This window comes from Pelobates fuscus, chromosome 8, assembly GCF_036172605.1.
Source record: "Pelobates fuscus isolate aPelFus1 chromosome 8, aPelFus1.pri, whole genome shotgun sequence".
Lineage (NCBI taxonomy): Eukaryota > Metazoa > Chordata > Amphibia > Anura > Pelobatidae > Pelobates > Pelobates fuscus.
This window is the reverse complement of record NC_086324.1, coordinates 173,485,524-173,506,782: the sequence shown is the minus strand read 5'-3', so window position 1 is coordinate 173,506,782 and position 21,259 is coordinate 173,485,524. Positions and strand designations below refer to the sequence as shown.

The window sequence follows — 21,259 nt, the reverse complement described above, 5'->3', positions numbered from 1 at the left end:
GGAAGTGGCAGCAAGCTCGGAGGAGTAACAGGCGGCAGCCATCTTGGCTCACCCTCTGGAGCCTAAACGTGAGTTTGCAGAGCATTGTGAGCATTATCTCCTCTTGTTTATTCATTATAATTTATTTTCCTGTGTACTGTGGGGTGTGGCAGTGGGTATTGCAGGATAGTTTATTTCATGGATTTGTTTAGTTTATTGGATTTATGAAACATTTTGCTCTATATCTGCACCAGGTTAATGTAAAAACTGACAATAATCAATATTAATAATAATAAAAACTGACAGTAATCAATATTAATAATAAGTGATAATGAATGGTAATAATAATGAAAAGTTACAATAATGGTTAGAATTATAAAAAGTAATCATAATAATAATAACTAGTGACAATAATGAATGGTAATGACAATTATAATAATATTATAATAATTATAATAATGGTATAATATCAAAATGTTTAGCCAGGGAGATTGCAGTTCTCAGTAGTTTCATGTGTACTGGGATATCTGTATAATAATAATAATAATTCCTAAGGCATGTTGCTGGGTTACCGCGTGGACACGTATCATGTATACATATTGATGGGGAATGCATAGAAAGTGCCCTGCACTGCAGGAAGCATATCATGTCATCACTGAGGAATCATGCAGCATATGAATTCTAAATACCGCAGGGCGCTTTTGTTATCCTGATTTTATACTCCCTGCTGACCCGCTTCCCGCAGTCTTACCATCCTTGGTTATTATTGGGGTCAAGAACAACACCAGTAGCATGCAAGAGCGCTTCTACAGTGCCAGCGGTATTCAACAAAGTAAGGATTCAAAGTCAATGGATCCAAGGGGATTTTACATTGAGGGTAAAATAGCCAACTGGAAAACTTCACAATTATATATAGAAATAAATGAAACAACAACAGGGTAAAAAAAATTACCTATTCAATTGACCCTTTCATGGCAAATGTGTTTTGGTGTGACTTTAAAAGGCGTAATATTTGTTTCCAGGTGACATAGTGACATCCCATCTCCCAGCACTCGCCCGTTCTCGTTATATCAACCTCTGCAAGTTTTACTCTGTGTATTGCTTCATTTCTCTTATAGGAGGTAACATTCTATCCATCTCAATGAGTTGGGTTATGCTGACATTTTCATGAGTTCCTGATTTTAATTTTTTTTCATACTTGGTTCTATTGTAAAAGTGAGAATTTAAATACTGTATCTTATTTTCTCTTTTTCTTTTTTATCAGAGCCATTCCCGTAGCCTGAAATGGTGAGTGCATGACTTCTGTCCATTGTTTCCTGTAAATAATTCCTTGTTAATCAAGGTATAACTGTGTCTGTCTGTCTGTCTTACCTCCACAGGCTGCGACACTTCACACCGATTTAGGGGACATTAAAATCGAAGTGTTTTGTGAGAGAGCACCTAAAGCATGCGAGGTAAGTAAACGTTTACCCAACTGGGGGAATAGGTGCTCAATGTAATGTAATCGGAAAAAACATCGCTTCTCATGTGTGACAGTTTATTTATTGTGATTCTGATCTAGGTTGTGTTATTGTATCTTTTTGTTTGGTATCTGCTGTAGGCAGTGTCTGTGTTTAAAGGACCACTCTAGGCACCCAGACCACTTCAGCTTAATGAAGTGGTCTGGGTGCCTGGTCCATCTAGGATTAACCCATTTTTCTATAAACATAGCAGTTTCAGAGAAATGTTTATGTTAGGGTTAATCCAGCCTCTAGTGGCTGTCTCTTGACAGCCGCTAGAGGCGCTTGCGTGATTCTCACTGTGAAAATCACAGTGAGAAGACGCCAGCGTCCATAGGAAAGCATTATGAATGCTTTCCTATGAGACTGGCTGAATGCGCGCGCAGCTCCTGCCGCGCATGCGCATTCAGCCAAAGAGGAGGAGGAGAGCTCCCCGCCCGGCGCTGGAGAAAGGCAAGATTTTAACCCCTTCCTCTCTCCAGAGCCCGGCGGGAGGGGGACCCTGAGGGTAGGGGCACTCTCAGGGCACTATAGTGCCAGGAAAACGAGTGTTTTCCTGGCACTATAGTGGTCCTTTAATGGGGAAGTTCTAAGCTGTAGCTGTATTTAGTGGGGTATGTCCTACTCTAGACTGTGTCTTTGTGTATTGGGGGGGCTGTTTTACGTATTGTCCTTGTGTGTACTGGGTGCAGTTCTAGGATGTAGCTGTATTTAGTGGGGTGTGTTCTAGACTGTCTCTTTGTGTATTGGGGGCTGTTTTACGCATTGTCTTTGTGTGTACTGGGTGCAGTTTTAGACTGTAGCTGTGTTTTTATTGTTGGTCGTTCTCTGAGCTGTGTGTTTATTAGGAGTTTGGTGCTTTATGTGTGCATTTTGGGTATCGTTCTAGGCTGTGTCTTTTATGAGTAGTATGCTTTGTGGGCTTTGTTTTAGGCTGGATCTCTGTGTTATGAGTTGTTTGGGGCTTTGTGTGCATTTATTGGGTATTGTTCTAGGCTGGATCTCCGTGCTTTGAGTCATTCGAGGCTTTGTGTGTATTTATTGGGTATTATTATAGGCTGGATCTCTGTGCTATGAGTTGTTCCAGGCTTTATGTGCATTTATTGGGTATTGTTCTAGGCTGGATCTCTGTATTAGGAGTTGATCTAGGCTACTGTATAATAACTTTGGCTTTCAATGTGTCTCTTAGAACTTTCTCGCTCTATGCGCCGGTAACTATTACACTGGGTGCCTCTTCCACAGGAACATTAAAGGCTTCATGGTACAAACAGGAGATCCTTCAGGTGAGTTAATACATTAATGTAAATGCATCCTGCTGTGCTTGTTTCTAATTGTAAAGAAAAGGCCGTGTGCGAGAAGTCGCTAGACGTGGTCATTTGGCTACAGCTATATAGTGATGAATCGCATTGTCTTCTATTGTATTCTACATACTGAACGTCATTGAGAACGACCCAATTTTAAAGCAATATATATCAGGAGCCTTGTATATTGGGCACCCCTTTTTTTTTAGCAGCATAACCCATTCTTCTCAATTACGGTCGTCACTGAACTCGTTATTCTCTTCCCCTTGTTTTCCCTTCCCCTTCTTTGTTCTGACTCTGCTAGCCCTTGTCTGCTGTGTCTAATAGTTTCTCATTCTGCTCAGGTTCCGGAAAAGGAGGTCAAAGCATCTGGGGCCGGAAGTTTGAAGATGAATTTAGTGAATACTTGAAGGTGTGTGTTTCTGATTTAATATCTTATTCTGTTGTTTGATAGATCTGTTCTAAATGTGGAACTTCCACTGCTGAGATGGACACCTCTTCTAGTTAGTGGATCCATTACTTACACGTGTCTAAATCACACTCACAGCCAATATTCACTTTAACATTTGAGTGTTCCTGTAACTCTAACAGTGCCAGGGACCTCCAGAATTAAAGAAAATAAATATTACTCATCTTTGTACACAGCGAAGAGTCCCCAAATACCCTGGAGAGACTCCAGCCATCACAAATGAAAGTTGGTACGTGTGCAGCTATTACCTTGAATATACCAATCAAATATAGCACTTGCATAATCGTATTTGTGTCATAGGGAAGCAATAACTAACAAGGAACCCCTCATGGCATTCCCAAATTGTCCAAAATCAATTCATAAAATTGCCAGTTTCACTTGAAATCGGCACTTTTTGATTTAGGACAAGGTGGCTTGTAGTTAATAGCTACAAAGCAAACTGAAGTGCTTTCGGGGCTTGGAGTGTCCCTTTATTAACCCCTTAAGGACCAAACTTCTGGAATAAAAGGGAATCATGACATGTCACACATGTCATGTGTCCTTAAGGGGTTAAGAGCTTTTATTGTAGATCAGAAATATCTCGGAGCAACATCCACTCGGTCACTCACTTCATGTTAGCGATGCAGGCTCACTGGATGAGGCTGTATAATATCGAAGGACATATTGCAAAAATAATTTCTGTCCTTAGTAACAATTATTGCCACTGGGTACCGAACCGCTTCCAGAAGGAACTCTGTTACTCTGTTTCTGTTGTGTGGCACTAATTACCGTATTTTTCGCTCCATAAGACGCACCTAGTTTTTAGAGGAAGAAACCCAGAAAAAAAATTATTCTGAACAAACTGTCCCATAGTGTTTCTTACTATGGGACAGTTTGTTCAGAATATTTTTTTTTTCTCCCCTGTCCCATAGTTTTCTCTCCTCCCCCTTCCATAGTCTTCTCCTCTCTCCCATAGACTTCTCCCCCCCCCCTCTCATAGTCTTCTCCCCCCACCCTCCCATAGTCTTCTCCCCCCCCTCCCATAGTCTTCTCCCCCCCCCCCATAGTCTTCTCCCCCCCCCCCATAGTCTTCTCCCCCCCCTCCCATAATCTTCTCCCCCCTTTCCCATAGTCTTCCCCCTCCCATAGTGTTCTCTCCTCTCCCATACTGTCCCCCTCCCCTCCCCTTGTCCCATAATTACTTACCTGTCTTGTAGCGTGGGCTGGCCTTACAGCGCGCACCGCGGTACTGGAACTTCAATTTCAGGTTCCGGTTTCCGGCGGGACTGAAAGGAAGTGTGCACACTGAGTGCGCACTTCCTTTCAGTCTCGCCGGAAACCGGAACCTGAAATTGAAGTTCCTGTACCGCGGTGCGCGCTGTGAAGCCGGCCCACGCTACAATACAGGTAAGTAAAGCTTTATATTCGCTCCATAAGACGCACAGACATTTCCCCTCACTTTTGAGGGGAAAAAAGTGCGTCTTATGGAGCGAAAAATACGGTATACTGAAAGCAACATAAAGGGAATGCTGTGTAGCTGCAGTTCTTCTAGCATGTTGAATGTGCAGTGAGGACGGCTGTGAAACACAATCTCGCTGCACCGGTTAAAGAAAGCCTTTCATTAGTCTGGCTGTTGAGCGGTCCATTGGTGCTGTTTGCTAGTAAAGTAACTACAACAAAGAACGTCACATCAGCAGCGTCATGTAATACGCTTCCGCCCACAATTCTAAGTTCAGTATGTACACTGCCGGGTATTTCCTGGCATAATTTTCACCATCACTGCACCCTTTAGAGAGATTAATCACTTGGCAGGGGATGACCTAGGGTTGGACAGATGCTACCTGTCTGACTGCATAGTACTCACTATGAAACATAGTCACAGAGGAGTTGTGGCCTGGATCTGTTTTCATAGTCTTGTATAAGCCTTTAAGTTTCAGTGGGGGGAGGGTTTTTTTTTATTAACATTATGACATTCGATGGCATTCTAGATATTTCAGTGTTTCTAACTTTGTGGCACCAGAGAGGTGGAAGGTCATTTCCTATTGCAACATTATGAAGTCCCTGTGCCCAAAGCAACATCTATATTTAAATTATTTACATCAGAGCCAGAGAGCATGATGAGCCTGCGCAGAGCCTGTGTTTCAACCCCATCGAACACTATTGAAAATTTAATTGAAAAGGTAATGGTGAGCATGGCTCTATGACCCAACATCTGCACCCATCTTCTCCAATCCTCTAGCTGAATGGAAACAAGTTTCCAGCAACACCTGGCCATTCTCACGGGGTCAATGGGTGTTACCATGTTGTAACACCCACCCTCCACTGCCATCCCCTCTGCTGTGATTGGCCTTGCTTCGGGACACTTGCCCAAGCTGGGCAGTTTTCTTTGATGATTTCGACATCTGACTTGCACTTCCAGCACGTCAGAATCAGAACATTGTATACTGCCCCAGCCAGTGCAATACACAATTGGTGAGCAACTAGCACAGTGACAGGAAGCAGAGAACCACATTTGGGAGGGTTCTCCTGTTTTCCCTGTCGCTCAATCCTCTGTTTAGATCTACATGCTGTCAGCTGGAAGTTGTGTGTACCATGACAGGTCCAATTAAATAGCTACCCAAACAGGAATGGAATGCAAGATTGTATTTCATATAAATCATACAGCAAACCATGGGAATCAAGCATTTCCAGTTGATTCTTATAACTGATGTCTTTCCTTTATTATGTCCCCAGCACAGTGTACGAGGAGTCGTCTCAATGGCCAACAACGGTCCCAATACTAATAGTTCCCAGTTCTTCATTACATATGGCAAACAACCCCACCTGGACATGAAGTACACCGTGTTTGGGAAGTAAGTATGGTGGAGACCACTCTACACATTGTTATCCCTCTTCACCATCCCCTCTTCTCTTTGTATACACTTGGGCATATGACTCTTCCAGCTGTAGAATGATTGGGGTTTCCTACTCTATAATTATCCTTTTGTCTGGATGTAGGATTGTGGGGAATTATTGGGGTGCTCCAGTTTGTAAGTAATTTTCTCTGAATGTAGAGTGATGGTTGCTGTTTTAGGGTTCCCTATCCTGTAACTGTCCTCTCTGTCTATCAGGCGATTGGAGCAGTATTTGGGTGCCCTATTCTGTAAACATCCTCCTCTCCTTCTGTAGGGTGAGCAGTATTGAGGTGATCTATTCTGTAACTATCCCCTTCCCATGCTGTAAGTACATATGTACTTATGTACATTTCTCTCTCTCATTCTATTGGGTGATTGGGGCAGTATTGGGATGTCCTATTCTGTACATTTCTCTCTCTCATGCCGTTGGGTGATTGAGGCGGTATTGGGATGTCCTACTATGTACATTTCTCTCTCTCTCGTTCCGTTGGGTGATTGGGGCAGTATTGGGTTTTCTTATTATGTGCATTTCTCTCTCTCTCATGCCGTTGGGTGATTGGGGCGGTATTGGGATGTCCTACTATGTACATTTCTCTCTCTTATGCCGTTGGGTGATTGGGGCGGTATTGGAATGTCCTATTCTGTACATTTATCTCTCTCGTGTGATTGGGGCAGTATTGGGGTGTCCTATTCTGTACATTTCTCTCTCTCATGCCGTTGGGTGATTGGGGCGGTATTGGGATGTCCTATTCTGTACATTTATCTCTCTCGTGTGATTGGGGCAGTATTGGGGTGTCCTATTCTGTACATTTCTCTCTCTCATGCCGTTGGGTGATTGGGGCAGTATTGGGATGTCATACTATGTACATTTCTCTCTCTTATGCCGTTGGGTGATTGGGGCGGTATTGGGGTGTCCTATTCTGTACATTTCTCTCTCTCATGCCGTTGGGTGATTGGGGCTGTATTGGAATGTCCTATTCTGTACATTTCTCTCTCTCATGCCGTTGGGTGATTGGGGCTGTATTGGAATGTCCTATTCTGTACATTTAACTCTCTCGTGTGATTGGGGCGGTATTGGGATGTCCTACTATGTACATTTCTCTCTCTCATGCCGTTGGGTGATTGGGGCGGTATTGGGATGTCCTATTCTGTACATTTATCTCTCTCGTGTGATTGGAGCAGTATTGGGGTGTCCTATTGTGTACTTTTCTCTCTCACGTGCCGTTGGGTGATTGGGGGGCAGTATTTGACTACCCTGTTTTGTAACTATTCATTTTTCTATTATAGAGTAATTGATGGCCTTGACACACTGGATGAGTTGGAGAAGCTGCCCGTACATGAGAAATCATTCCGCCCTCTTACCGAAGTTCGAATAAAAGATGTCACCATTCACGCTAACCCCTTTGCTCTCTAGTCTGTGTAATCAGGATTATCAAGACCGATCCCACTTCTGTGGAGCTACCGATGGCTTCCAGATTATCACCCTGGGAATTTGTAACTTGCAATGATCAGTGATGGACTTCTGCCTAAACATAAATGATAGATATCCTCTCTGTTTATCCAGGACTTTGTCTAATTCTGTTATACATACTGTGCCAGATTTCACCTCAATGGCCAGTTTCATGTCTTTTTGTATTGATCTGTGAATGTTTGTGAAATTAAATTCATTTTTAAGATAAATTCATCATTGTAAAAGAAGGTGGTGACAAGACTGTAAATAGAATAGTGTTTTTTTTTATGCAGATTACATCAATAAAAAAGAAAAAAAAACACCTTTATTTGAAGGATCTTTAATTGAAACATTTAAATTTCAGTAGAAAGATACAATAGAAAAGCCCATCTAATTTTTAGAAGTCCTGAAAAATCGAATGAATAGGAAGTAACAAAAGAAAAATAAAGATAACCCCTTAACACCGTTACATCATTTTATGCCGTCCCCATTATAATAGGCTTTAAAGCCGTTTTTTGGAAAGTTGACAGCTGTGAGTCAGCACTAACAAATCCAAAGACAAAATAGAGAGAATGGAGGCAGCACCCCAAACAAAGGCTCCCTCAAAAGCACTTGAAGGTGATAAGAGAAAAACAAAAAAGACAACATTAGGCTGCGCCACAGTGTAAAAAATAACAGTCTTATCTCAGTATTGTTTGATTGGGAACAGAGTCTAGATATATAGCATTAAAGTCCAGTGTAGATCTCTGGATCCGTGAGATAGTGGACCTTTTCCAGGTATCCGTATATATACAAAGGGGTGATAAGAGATACAAAAAAGTGATGGTGCAGAACATTCACCAGGGTATGGATATGATAATTTTTTTTAGCAGTTTCACTCGCTTTCCCTCACATTTAATAGAGCTTAAGCCACGAGATACAACTGTGAAGTTTCATTATTACAATGCTAAGGATAAACGTCTTAATGCTATCAGGTAATTACTGGCTCTCCCCCCACCTTATCAAGACATCACAGTGTTCATGGATTTATAAAGTGTCACGCTGGCACGAAGACGGGAATTTACTGCAGTAACAAAGTGTTTGAGAGATAACTAACAAGATATCATATAGATGGGGATATCCCAAATTCTGGCGTGGAAGGACAGTAAATTATGTTTTTTCGGAACCAGAGTGAAAATGTGGGGCTTCATGGAACAGCAAGTGGGGGTTATCCCCTCCGAGACTCTCACTCCTTAATATTATGCCAGAATGGAGAATGGCGGGGCCATCTAAGCAATAAGTACTCTCAATATAGAGACTGTAGATATGGATTTGATTTGGATTTTATCCTTGGTGTTTTTTGTTTGTTTTTGTTTTTTTTTGTTTGTTTTTGGGGGGGGGGTTCTCCTTGCTTTCTGCATTTCCTCTTCTTACTTATTTTTTCCTCTCTATATATTCTCCCTTCTCTTTCCTCACAATATATAAAGGGGAATATATAAAACTTAAAAATGTGTGTGTGTGTATATATATATATTACATAACAAAAAAAAGAAGTAAGAAGAAAGGAAAAGAAAAGAAAAATATATTACATTTTTTTAAATAAAATATATAGATTATTACACTATTTCAAAGCAAACCGTGTGTGTGTGTATATATATATACACGGTTTGCTTTGGAATAGTGTAATAATATATATATATTTTATTTTAAAAATGGTATATATTTCGAACGATTCCAATTGAGATACCTAGTGTTATTTTAAAGAAATTTCAGATTTTGATCAATGCGTACGTATGGAAAAAGCATCCCCCAAGAATACCACATGGGGTAGCTAGACGGTCAATTCAGAAGGGAGGCCTGGGTATACCATGTGTCCGTTCATATTATATTGCATCCGCCCTTGCACAAGGAGTGCAACTTTTGACAAAGTTTCAGACTCCTCTGTGGTTATCATTAGATAATGACTGTTTGATACCAAATGTCATGAATTCCATACTGTGGAGAGCAGAAAGTTAAACTGTTATGTTTAAAACATACATTAAAAATATGGAGTACTTGGGCCCCCAAATTAATGGGTACAAATAAATGACTTTCAGTTGCCCCGTTACAGACAATTACAAAGGCCGGAATAACAAGTGATCTTTCAGTTACACATTGGGTTAATGCTGGGATCGATACAGTGGATAAGCTATGCAATATAGAGAGGGTATTAAGACATTCTCGGATCTTCAGAAGGAGTTTTTCATTTCACCTAAGGACATTTTTACATATTTAAGATTAAAACACATTATTATTACTAGACAATTATATAGCTATAATCCTACAGATTTATCAATATTTGGACATAAATGTCTAGGCCGCCTGCCAATCTGGAAACCATTATCTTTGTGTTATACAGCGCTGATTAATATTGACGCAGATATTAACCCCTTAAGGACACATGACATGTGTGACAGGATTCCCATTTATAGAGAATAAACAAAAAAAGAAAAAAATGCCATTCTACCTGTGTATGATTTACTGAGAAGATTATAGGCTTAAAAAGTAAATTAATAAATACATCAAAAAGAAAAATAATATGAACAGCAGGAGTGAGTGGAGACTATACAGCGAGTAAAACTCTGTGACTACTTATATAAGCTGAAGCAATACTGTTTTGCTACAATATAACATCAGTGTATTCCCAAGTAATAGAAGTGATACTGTATTATATATCACTAATAGCTGTAACAATTGATAATGTTCTATGGTGCTTAACCTCAGAAAGATCAAAGATAATGGTTTTAGATGTATTTATTAAAAGTTACTTTTTACGCCTATAATCTTCTCAGTAAATCATACACAGGTAGAATGGCATTTTTTTCTTTTTTTGTTCATCCTCTATGATATTCACCATTTAGGGGTTACCCCCCTTTTTTGTGCCCTGTACCTTGTGATATCTAAATTTTGGCCCTAGGTTAATTCTTTTCATTTTCTTCGTATAATGATTCCCTTTTATTCCAGAAGTTTGGTCCTTAAGGGGTAAAACCTTTATATATGCTCAAATGGGAGGAAGATTTCGGTGTAACGTTCTCTTTAGAAGTATGGTTCCAGGCAATGAAGATTACCAAAGCTGCTTCACATTGTTAACACATTGGGAGTGTTTTTGTAAAGTTCTGATGAGATGGTATTTGGTTCCACGGAGACTGTCTCGTATGTATGTTGATATCTCTCCTAAATGTTGGAGATGTCCGCTTGAAATTGGTTCATTTGAACATATATTTTGGAAGTGTCCAGTTTTGTTGGACTTATGGAAATCTTTAAATCGTACTATCCAACAAATTACTGGCCTTAATCTACTATTCCGGCCGGAGGTTTATTTACTTCATATGATCCCTATCTTTGCAAGCATGCCGCAAAGACAAATAATAATACACTTCTTGCTACAAAAACTAGTATAGCGGTACGGTGGAAATCCCCACTTTCGCCTACATTAAAAGAAGTTTTAGAACGAGTGGATGATATATACTACTTGGAACAAATGGCATACCGTGTGAAGGGGAAAGAATTTGTACACACTCAAAAATGGGCAAATTGGCTAAAGTGTAGATCTACTTTATCAGACTTGGACATTTCTAATAATCATTAGCACTTTTTCACTTAGAAGCCTATTTACTCTTTCGGGAACAGAAAAATAGCTCTGGCACCCTGTTTGGGGATTTAAAAAAAATACATTTTATCACATTACCGGTCAATTATTCATAATGCATAATGACCATAATGCATCATAATAATTCCCAGCATGCACTTTCATGGCCTTATTGGCTCCTCATTCTCTAGTTTTTTCATTGATTTGTAGTAATAGTAGTTACCGTGTTTCCCCGAAAATAAGACCTACCCCGAAAATAAGCCCTAGCTGAATTTTCGGGGTGGGCTGCAATATAAGCCCTACCCCGAAAATAAGACCTAGGCATTTTACCTTTGCGGCCCGGCGGGACTTCCTTCTTCTATGAGGAGGAGGGGGAGGAGCGTTGGGGCCGCGGCATCGCGCAGTGTGATGACGACGTGCGCAGCGTGATGACGACGTGCGCAGCGCCGTCAGTCTGCCTTCACGGATCTTCAGCGGAAGGATCCATTCCGGGCGGTGAGGTACTTTGAACTGTGAGTAGATACCAGTATTTTATGTCTGGGACTTATTTAATTAAAGGGGGGGGTGAATTAATTAAAGGGGGGTGAATTAATTAAAGGGGGGTGGATTAATTAAAGGGGGGTGGATTAATTAAAGGGGTGGTGGATTAATTAGAGGGGGTGGATTAATTAAAGAGGGGGTGGATTCATTAAAGGGGTGGTGGATTAATTAGAGGGGGGGTGGATTAATTAGAGGGGGTGGATTTATTAAAGGGGGGTGGATTAATTAGAGGGGTGGATTAAATAGAGGGGGTGGATTTATTAAAGGAGGGGTGGATTAATTAGAGGGGGTGGATTTATTAAAGGGGGGTGGATTAATTAGAGGGGGTGGATTAATTAGAGGGGGTGGATTTATTAAAGGGGGGTGGATTTATTAAAGGGGGGTGGATTAATTAAAGGGGGGAGGATTAGTTAAAGGGGGGGGGTTCAATGTACATACCGGTACTGTAAATAAATAAGCCCTACCCTGAAAATAAGCCCTAGTGTGTTTTTTGTGACTAAAATTAATATAAGACTCGGTCTTATTTTCGGAGAAACACGGTATGAATTATTATTAATGTCTATTGTGTCCATGCAGAAATATTTTCACAGCAAAGTAAGCACCCTCCTGGGGCAGGGGCTTGTTCTCTTTACCAATTCTGGTTTGTGGAACCTTTGAGATGCGATAGGCAAGGCGTTGCATGGACGGAACTTGTTTTCCTCCAGTATTATGGCTGTCTCGATGTTTGTGGCCTTGGAGAGATGTTCTGTAATGGCTCCTTTTTATAATGTTATTTTTATCTTGTTTTTGGCCTGTTTTCTTTGTGGCATCTAAATCCTTGTTTATGTTTGTCGTTGTTGTCTCATTGATGGTCATATCTGTCTCCTCCTACTAATTATTATAATTTTTTTAGTGGTGTAGCGGGACCTGGGTGACCCGACTGGTTACCTCCGCTATAGTTGGAAGAACAGACCCATCTCCCCCAAAGACCGGTCGACACACAGTTCCAGGGGTATAACAAACTTTATTTGCCACAGACGGCTTTTATACTTTTCCCCATGCAAGGGGGGGGGAACACATTAGACACAATGTCGCCTCCCAGGGACCACCCCCTCCCAGGGACCACCCCCTCCCAGGGGTCTTATAACAGAACCGGGACCTACAGTCCCTTTTTCCTTGTTTCCCGCCATTCAGTGTCCCCTCCCTAAGTCCCTCCCTCCCAGGAGTCTGTGCATGGGACAGGAACTCCAGTCCCTTTGTCCCCAGTTCCCACCACCCAAACACAGGGTTTCTCACTTCCCGAGATAAGGGGTCTTCTTCCCAGGACCCTCTGTACCTGGGAGTCCCAGCACGAGAAAGACTCCCACCTCCTGGGCTCCCAGGTCCAGAAAGCCTGCCAAACCGCCATTGTCCCCAAGAGAGTGTCCCTACCAATCTCAGGGAACCCCACAACAGTGTTCGGTGTGAACCTTCCCTGTTCGTGGAGTCGCTGTATGAACCCCAGCAAGGGACATGCCTTCTTTCATGATACGAATGCTCCCCCTAGTCGACGTTCGTCTATACGAATGGCGGCCACCCAGGGGAGGCACTGATTAATTACTTCCCTTGCGGTTTCACACTATATAGCAAGTTGCCAACGTTCTAATTGATTGATGCGAACACTCTCAAAGGGCGCTGGGGAGGTCCTTGTTCGGGAAACGAACAAGGCGAGAAGCAATCCACGAATGCTCCCCCTGGATGGTGTTCGTTTAACGAACGAGCCCCACCCAGGTTCGGCACTCGCCAAGGCTTCCCTTGCGGTTTGTGGCTTTCACACCTTTCACACGTTCTAAATAAACATTATAAATGGGATATCGGGGTGGTCCCTGTTCAGGAGACAAATGGTGTTGGTTTGTATGGGTCCTCCCGAATGGGGAGCAGGGAGCTTTCTCAGTAAGGTGAATGCACAAGAAGGGCAGGATGGAGAAAGAGTACGAAAAAGGGTAATGTCCAAGCAGCATACACACGTTACAGGGTAATATATCCACACATATAAAAGGGGCAATTCACCGTCGGGTAGCAGTCCCGCCACATCTGGTACATTGTAACAGAAAGAATCATCATTTCCATGGTAGCATAACATTGAAATGGTAACGTAACATTTGCCATATAACCAATAACACATTACAAATATATTACAGTGACATTTAGTTACAAGTCTGCAATATTTGTGATTCTATAGACCAGTGTGGTTTCAGTCGTGGGATATGTGTCCTGTCATCTGAAACCACTCCAAAGGTAGTTACGGAAGGATCTACTCTGGTGTTTATTGGGAAGGTATAGGTTTGCCAATGTCACCATATTATGGCCAAGTTGGCCCTTGACTAGTATTATTCTACCAGAATTGTCAGAATAATGTTCTTTATAAGTCAACGGGACCTGGGATGCTATGAGAATTGCCACTCCCAATTTGCTATTTCTAAGGGTTGATGCCCCATCCCCCTTGAAATGAGTCTCCTGGACAAAGATTACATCCACCTTAATTTTTTGGAAATCTGTTTTCAGGGCTGTTGAGTTACCTGGCATTCAGGGTGATTATCCTAATCGAAGCCATGAGCAGACAAGTGAATAGTGCAGGGATGTGGGGGAGGTAAACTTAGGATTTAGAGAGTGAGCTAGGAGGAGAAATTGACATAGGGTACAGATTACAGGTGTATAAGAGAACATCATTAGACAGGGAAGAAACAACCATCATTGGCTCCACATAGCCTTACTGTCTCCTGTGTCAGCCTTGAATTGCATATGTGGAGTGTTTCTTGCTTCCCCCAGTGAGCCAGTACTATCTGCTGCTCTCCAGTACTATCTGCTGCTCTCCTGTTCACCAGCGGCTAGCTGTGATGGAACAAAGACAAGTTGGGCTGGAATGTCCAGTACTCAGTGGGTGTGGAGTGTCAGATAGTTGAGGGGTGGTGTAGTGGGAGCAAGACAAAGTCCATGCAGTAGAGTCCAATTGTATTAGATCGGCGGTCAGCGCGAAGTGTGATGGTTCTGTAAGGGGGCATTCCAATATTGGAGTGAACCAGTTTAGGATGGGCCATCTGCAGATGGGCCTGCAGAAGCTGCTGTCGGGGAGGAAGGGGTACTCCCTGTTGGTCCCACGTTGGTCATGTTTTCTCCGTTATGATGGAGTTTTCTCCCTTTGGCGCTGTGGTGCTTGTGTGTTCTGGGTTGACTGTATGGCTCCGCACCAGTCCGGTATACTAATGTCGGGTAAATCCAGTGCCCTAGTGAACACAGGCACATCTTGATATGAGGATAAGGTATGGATTTGGAATGAACCATTGTACGTCGCTATGAGGGCAAAAAGGAATCCCCATCTATATCTAATGTTGCGTGAGCAGAGTTGGTCGGTAATGGGTCTCAGCACTCTCCTGGCTTGGAGCGTTGCCCAGGATAGATCAGGATAAATTTGTACGTAAGCATTATGGAATAACAACGGCTGAGATGTTTGGCGTAGCTCTCTCATTATATCCTCTTTAACTGAGAAATAATGTAGCCTACAGATGATATCTCTTGGGGCTGTATTAGGGGCTCCCTTGGATTTCAGTGCCCTGTGTGCACGGTCAAACAGTACCTGAGCCTCCGGAGGCCTATGGAGGAGGAAATTGAAGAGCTCCCTTAGCTGCGATTAGAGGTCCTCCTGATTTGCTTCTGGAAGACCTTTGATCCGCAAGTTGTTGCGGTGGCCATGGTTGTCTATGTCATCCATCGTGCGTTGCATCCCAGAGAGGAGGTAAGTATGGGATGTGACTTCAGCTTGCAAATGTTGTAACCGAGTAAAGAGCACATCGCGGTTGTCTCTGTCCCCCACATGGCGGATGTCCGTGCCAATAGCCTCCAGTTTCATTGGAATTAAACGTCCAGTTTCCCCAGCATGTTGACAATGTCGCTTTTGGAGGGTAGGTGTTTGTTGTTGCATCCTGGAGAGGAGGTAAGTATGGGATGTGACTTCAGCTTGAAAATGTTGTAATCGAGTAAAGAGCACATCGCATCCGTCTTCCAGGGAAGTGACTCTGTTCCCCAGATGGCAGATGTCCGTGCCAATAGCCTCCAGTTTCGTTTGAATTGAAACTTCCAGTTTCCCCAGCATGTTGGCAATGTCGCTTTCGGAGGGTAGATTTCGTAAAGCATCCCTGATCTGTAGGTCTGTGATACACACTGAGTCTGCAGAGCCCTCCGAACTGGAGGGTGCCGAGCCATTTTGGGATGATTCGGGCGCCATGTTGAGATCTGTTGCTCCTTGTTGCTGTTCTGCGTTGTCACGAAAACATTTCAACAGGACTCCAGATTTGCCCAGGGGATGTTTCCCTGAAGCTTGCTGTGAGGAAAGGGATTTCTTGTTTCTTGGGGTGTCCCATTTTGGGTTTGTAGCCCGATGTAATTGGATTTTGTGGAAAGCTCGTCCATGCAGCTCGGATGTCAGACCCCCTGCTTGAAACTTATTTTATCTCCGGGGTCATCTCAAACGTGTTTTGGCAGTTCCATATCCAGACAAATATCACCGTAGATACAATGCCTAAAATCAGAAAATGTTTCTTGTGGGAAAAATAAGAAAACAAATATTAGGAACTGCGGCATTGTGCTGGCCACGATTTTATATTTAATGCATTTCTCTTGTGACATAGGCTTTATTGCTGGGTGAGAATTAGCTCCAGACTTGTAGTAAATGGAATGAATTTATGTATTGGATTGACTGAGATAGCGCTTTAATATTGTTATGGTAAACATGGCCAACCCTGTATGTGTCTATCTTTAATTTGTGTATAGACCAAAACTGACAAATGCACTGTACTACATTATGAGCACATCATAAGACAGCTCTCCCAGAATGCAATATATGCAACTAAGCACAACTTGTACTGTCACATTATCAGATTTCCATCCCACAAGTTTGTTGGGTCCACATAAACTGACCTGACCTGCTAGTTTCCTAAGACATGTCTTAAAGGGACACTCTGACGTAATATTATTATTTACATTTGTCTCTTTAGTTGTAATACAGGGGCTAGAGTCTGAATTAAAGCTTTGTACAATTTGGTTCAGCTGTTCAGCATCTTATAGGGTAAAGGAGTCAAACTGGCTAAACTCACTGTGACGGAGCTCCCTGTACCCCGGATTGGTTCGGTAGATTACTTCTACCGAACAGCGCTCTGTTCGTATGCATTTTAGTGAACTTGTATGGAGGTGGAAGTCCCAGCGGTGTTTGTGCCATCGAATGTCCGATTTTAGTTCCATGAACTCTACGGCAAAACACTGCTGACCGCGTTCGGCTAAACAAGATGGCCACCACCACGTGTTCGGCTATACGAACGGTGACCACCCAGCCATTCATCAATTAGCTGTGGTTAACCACAGCTTTTGGGGGGTACAAGCAGCACACTCCACTTGCGGGTGGTCCGTCTGTTCGGTAGTTTGTTCGGTTAACCCCATATACCGAACCACATAGGGATAAGGCACGAACAAGTCTTTCCACAGTCCTGGGACAAAGTTTTAGAGTATGGGCCATAACCCTGGGGCAAGAGGCTGGCAAGTAGTCCTCTCAAAAAACCCATTGGCGAAGTGTATTTTGTCACACTCACCATTATTCAAATTAGAAAGGTAACCCAACATTTGGATAATAACCATTACATTTAGAAATTCCAGAAAGGAAGACGATGTGTTTATTGCACTAAAACTTCATCTTTATTGAATTGCTATTGAAATGTCCTGTGATTTTTCTTTTTGGTCTGTGTTTTTTTTAAATTTTATTTCCATATATTGGAATCGTGGATCATTTTACAATAATTATATTTTTACTCTCTCACCCTCAAGGTTTTATATTTCTGTTACCCACGAAAACCCACGAGTTTAACAGGACAGTCAAGTAATATATTCTTCTATTCTATTGTTTGTTAATTATTGTGTACTCTCTGAGGAGGGGGTATGTTGGAACCTATTTCTGGTCACCCTATGGTTGTATATAGTGAGTTCCCAAAGACACCTGATTTTGCAAGTATTCAAACTGTTTGCTAATGGTTTGAAAATTACCCAAATTCCTCTGGGTGCCAGTTATGCCCTCCATGACAGACGGAAGCTTTATGCGTTGAGATAAGCCTGGCAGTGCAGGGCTTCGCTCATTGACTGAGCAAAGATAACTGAAGTCCCTTGAAGAAGCATCCTTCTCTCTGTGGAGGCAGTGACCAATGCCCAGCCATTAACAAATGGTTTGACTACTTACATTGGTCAAGGTACCATAACCACTACATGGTGCTGCGGTGGTTGTGGTGCGTGGACTGTTTCTTTAAATGAAGTTTAACATTTAAATTCCTCCCTGATGTTTCTAAACATAACTCTTATCTATAGCCCTTCAGCATGTTTTGAGGAAGCAAGCCCTGAAAGATATCTCCAGTAATGGAGTGTTGGAAAACCTTAACAATGACAGTGTTCTCTACACCTATTTGCACAGTATAATCCTGTGAGAATAATATTTATGGTGTTTTTTTTTTTTTTTTAAAGGAATGTTATTAATATTATTAATACCGTATATCTTACAATAATGACAGTTCAACACTTATTCCTGAATTCCATGAGAAAGTTACTCACCAGCGTCATGTTTCCTGTGAATCAGAAAAAAGAATTGATGGTTATTAGTGAACATGTATTAACATACAAGAAAAGGCCATATCTGGAAATCATAATACGACCCACAACTGTTCCTCTTATCTGGGAATTGGGATCCTAAACATTTTGGGGCACTTACTGCTTTTCTCGTACCGGTGTGATTTTATTGTATTAAGTACAATACTGAGAGCAGTGTTTGTAGATTCATGGGAAAGGGGTTACTAATATCATTAGAGATGACTGAATATTTACTAATCAGGATTAGAAGACACTTGCAGTAGAGGGATATTCCAGTGAACACATTTATCAGACGTCTTATATTTAGAATTAAAGAGTGACACAATATGACGTGATACGTAAAAGTATTGCAACAAAAATCGACACAAAACAATCTAAAGAAAAAATAAAAGTACACAAGTAATAATGTGTTTTTAGTAGATATAAAAGGTGCTCTTCAACACTCTATTTTCTGATAAGGTCACAAGCCTTGCGTACAGCGCTGCGTATGGCTCAGAATATAGTGAGTTATCAGAACTCACAGGGGCATGTTTTTAAAATTCTCTGGAGAACCACACTATTATCGTCTGTGTTAAATTGGGGTTGTTTTCCTATTCCTTTATAGTGCTTTTAGTTTTGGAAATCATCGATTTTACAGATATGCGCATGTGCGCTTTACTCTTTTTTATTAGATGATATTGGGATTTTATTTTATTATAAACACGACACGAATATAATTGATATATAAACACATAAAAGACACCTTTTTTATCTGTTGTATCATTTCCTCATATTTATAAACAAGAGACATGGAGGTTACATATCAGATATGGGCCTCGATTTAATGTTGTTGGATAAACTGTTCAAATGATTTATTTTTTTGGGATAAACCTTTAAATTATTTAATATTGTGAAACATATTTTGATGTCTTAATGTTTTCATATATTCTTTTTATATATGATATTTTACTATTTTGAAAAAAATCATTTTAAATGTTTAGCCAAAAATATTAAATTGAGGTGTAATTTTAAAGGTCTCTTCAACATTGTATTACGTAACTAACCAGCTTCAAGCAAAATGATTTCTTACCTGTTGAACAGATTAGTTTGCTCATAATCTCTAGCTTTTTGACTTTGGATTTTAGTAATTTGGGTTCCATAAAATGACTCCGCTTCTCCTCTGTATCAAATAGGAACAGATCTTTGGCCAGTCTACAAATACTCGGTTGGTTCTCCAAGATCCTGATCTTGTGCTCCTCACTGCTATCATCCACATCATCAACCACCACAATGACTTTATTCTTCCCTGTTATGACGGACAAGGACCATGGAACATATTTTATTTAATGAATAGTGCCACATTGCAATAGTATAACATTGGAGGACTTCCACTGTGTGATCTCCTGTCCTATAAACCCTTGCAATGAGATGGACACAATGTACACCGCACTCTGAGAACCAGCTGATGGCACAGAGAGGACTCGTGAGTTAAACGTCTCGTCTTTACCAGGACTATGTTTAAAGCAGTCAGCATGTGAAAATAAACTTGGCATGGACCTTATGAAATGTACGGTATCATTTTCTAAGTCAGTCCCTACTCTGACGTAATTAAAAATCATATATTTTTAACAGTTTGTGTACACTTGAGATGATATATATCCATCGTTTCTGTGATCCCCACACACTCTGGCCTCATTCCTGTATCTCTAAATCTTTTCGGTTACCCTGTTCACATTATAGGTTACACCTGTTATTGATACATTCTGTTTTTCTTTTGATGGTCACTGCACAGCCTCACTCTACTTTCTTTTTCACTCATTCCTGGCCTGTGGCTACGTCGAGATTTTGTGATTTCTCCCAGTAGACTATATTCCTTACGATTGTTTGCATTTTTCCTAACATGTGGGCCAAGATCCAAAACACATCAGCACCTAGTTTTGTTCAGTTTTTTTTTTTTTTAAATCTATCGGATTTTTTTCATCTGTGGCATTTGTATCCTGTCATTTTTCAATTTGGGCCATTTTCTAAGTTTTATGTATTTTTCCAGCACTTTTTCCAATGGAGACCTTTTTCTGCAACTCTAAATTCGTCAGTCTTCTTAAAAGGAAATTTATGTGAATATTAGCTGAATTTTCTATGCAGAACACCGTCACGTTTTAGATCACTTTAATATATATAATCAAAAGAATGACAGAATATCGCCACCACTTCTAAGAGCCTTTTGATAAATATCCCCTGTTATGTTTATTGTAATCCAGGTATCTTCCCTCAAACAGTGGTTTATAGTAGGGACCCTGCCAACCCCAGTGCATCGGAGACTCCTCTACTGATACTGGAAATCATTTAATGAACAAGCTCTGCAAATTATTTTACTAAATATTATTTTACAGATGAAGAACTAACTTGGATACCTCTCCGAAAAGATTAAAAAAAAACTCTGGGGAATTGCAATCTAATGTGCGATATTTATCAATACATTAGCAGCTGCTGATAGACCAAAAACAATGTCAAGGTGATGGAGACCCCACCATTCTGATATTTTTAAGGATTTACCTGGTTATTGGAAAATGTTCCTATTTATGTTAAATCCTGCAGAAAAATAAATCATAGTGTCCCTTTTAAGGAGTTTCCATAAAAATTGCACATAACGATTTTCACCGTTACATCATAAAGGAAGTCCACCAATCCCTCTTACCTAGTGCATCTGACAAAGTCCTCAAGTCTTTGTCGTAGAGAGAGTCGGTCACATCGGTGATATTAATTCTCCCCCGGTTCTTTGTATGATACAGAATGCCGAACGTGCACCGAGAGAGCTCAGTCTTAACAGTTTCATAGTTACTGTTAGAGATGTAAACAGGATGGACATCACGGACCCCAGGGATAGATCTGGCATAGTCGATCAACCATTTATACGTTTCCTCACTTT

At 41.2% G+C, this 21,259-nt stretch overlaps 2 protein-coding genes across 6 annotated transcripts in view; both read left to right on the top strand.

The window, feature by feature from the left end:
- Nucleotides 1-21,259, top strand: part of LOC134572063 (very long chain fatty acid elongase 4-like) — a 596,371-nt gene that overhangs the window by 51,261 nt on the left and 523,851 nt on the right. The window lies entirely within an intron of this gene.
- On the top strand, nucleotides 4-7,801 carry PPIL3 (peptidylprolyl isomerase like 3). 2 transcript variants are annotated; one of them, XM_063430857.1, is made up of 7 exons: nucleotides 4-68; nucleotides 1,244-1,266; nucleotides 1,359-1,433; nucleotides 2,668-2,761; nucleotides 3,124-3,191; nucleotides 5,961-6,079; nucleotides 7,409-7,801. In XM_063430857.1, the coding sequence occupies exons 2-7, from the start codon at nucleotides 1,264-1,266 to the stop codon at nucleotides 7,533-7,535; spliced, it is 486 nt and encodes a 161-aa protein (XP_063286927.1). In that variant the 5' UTR covers nucleotides 4-68; nucleotides 1,244-1,263; the 3' UTR covers nucleotides 7,536-7,801. The 2 variants fall into 2 exon arrangements, with proteins under 2 accessions (XP_063286927.1, XP_063286928.1); XM_063430858.1 differs by having other exon boundaries at nucleotides 62-86.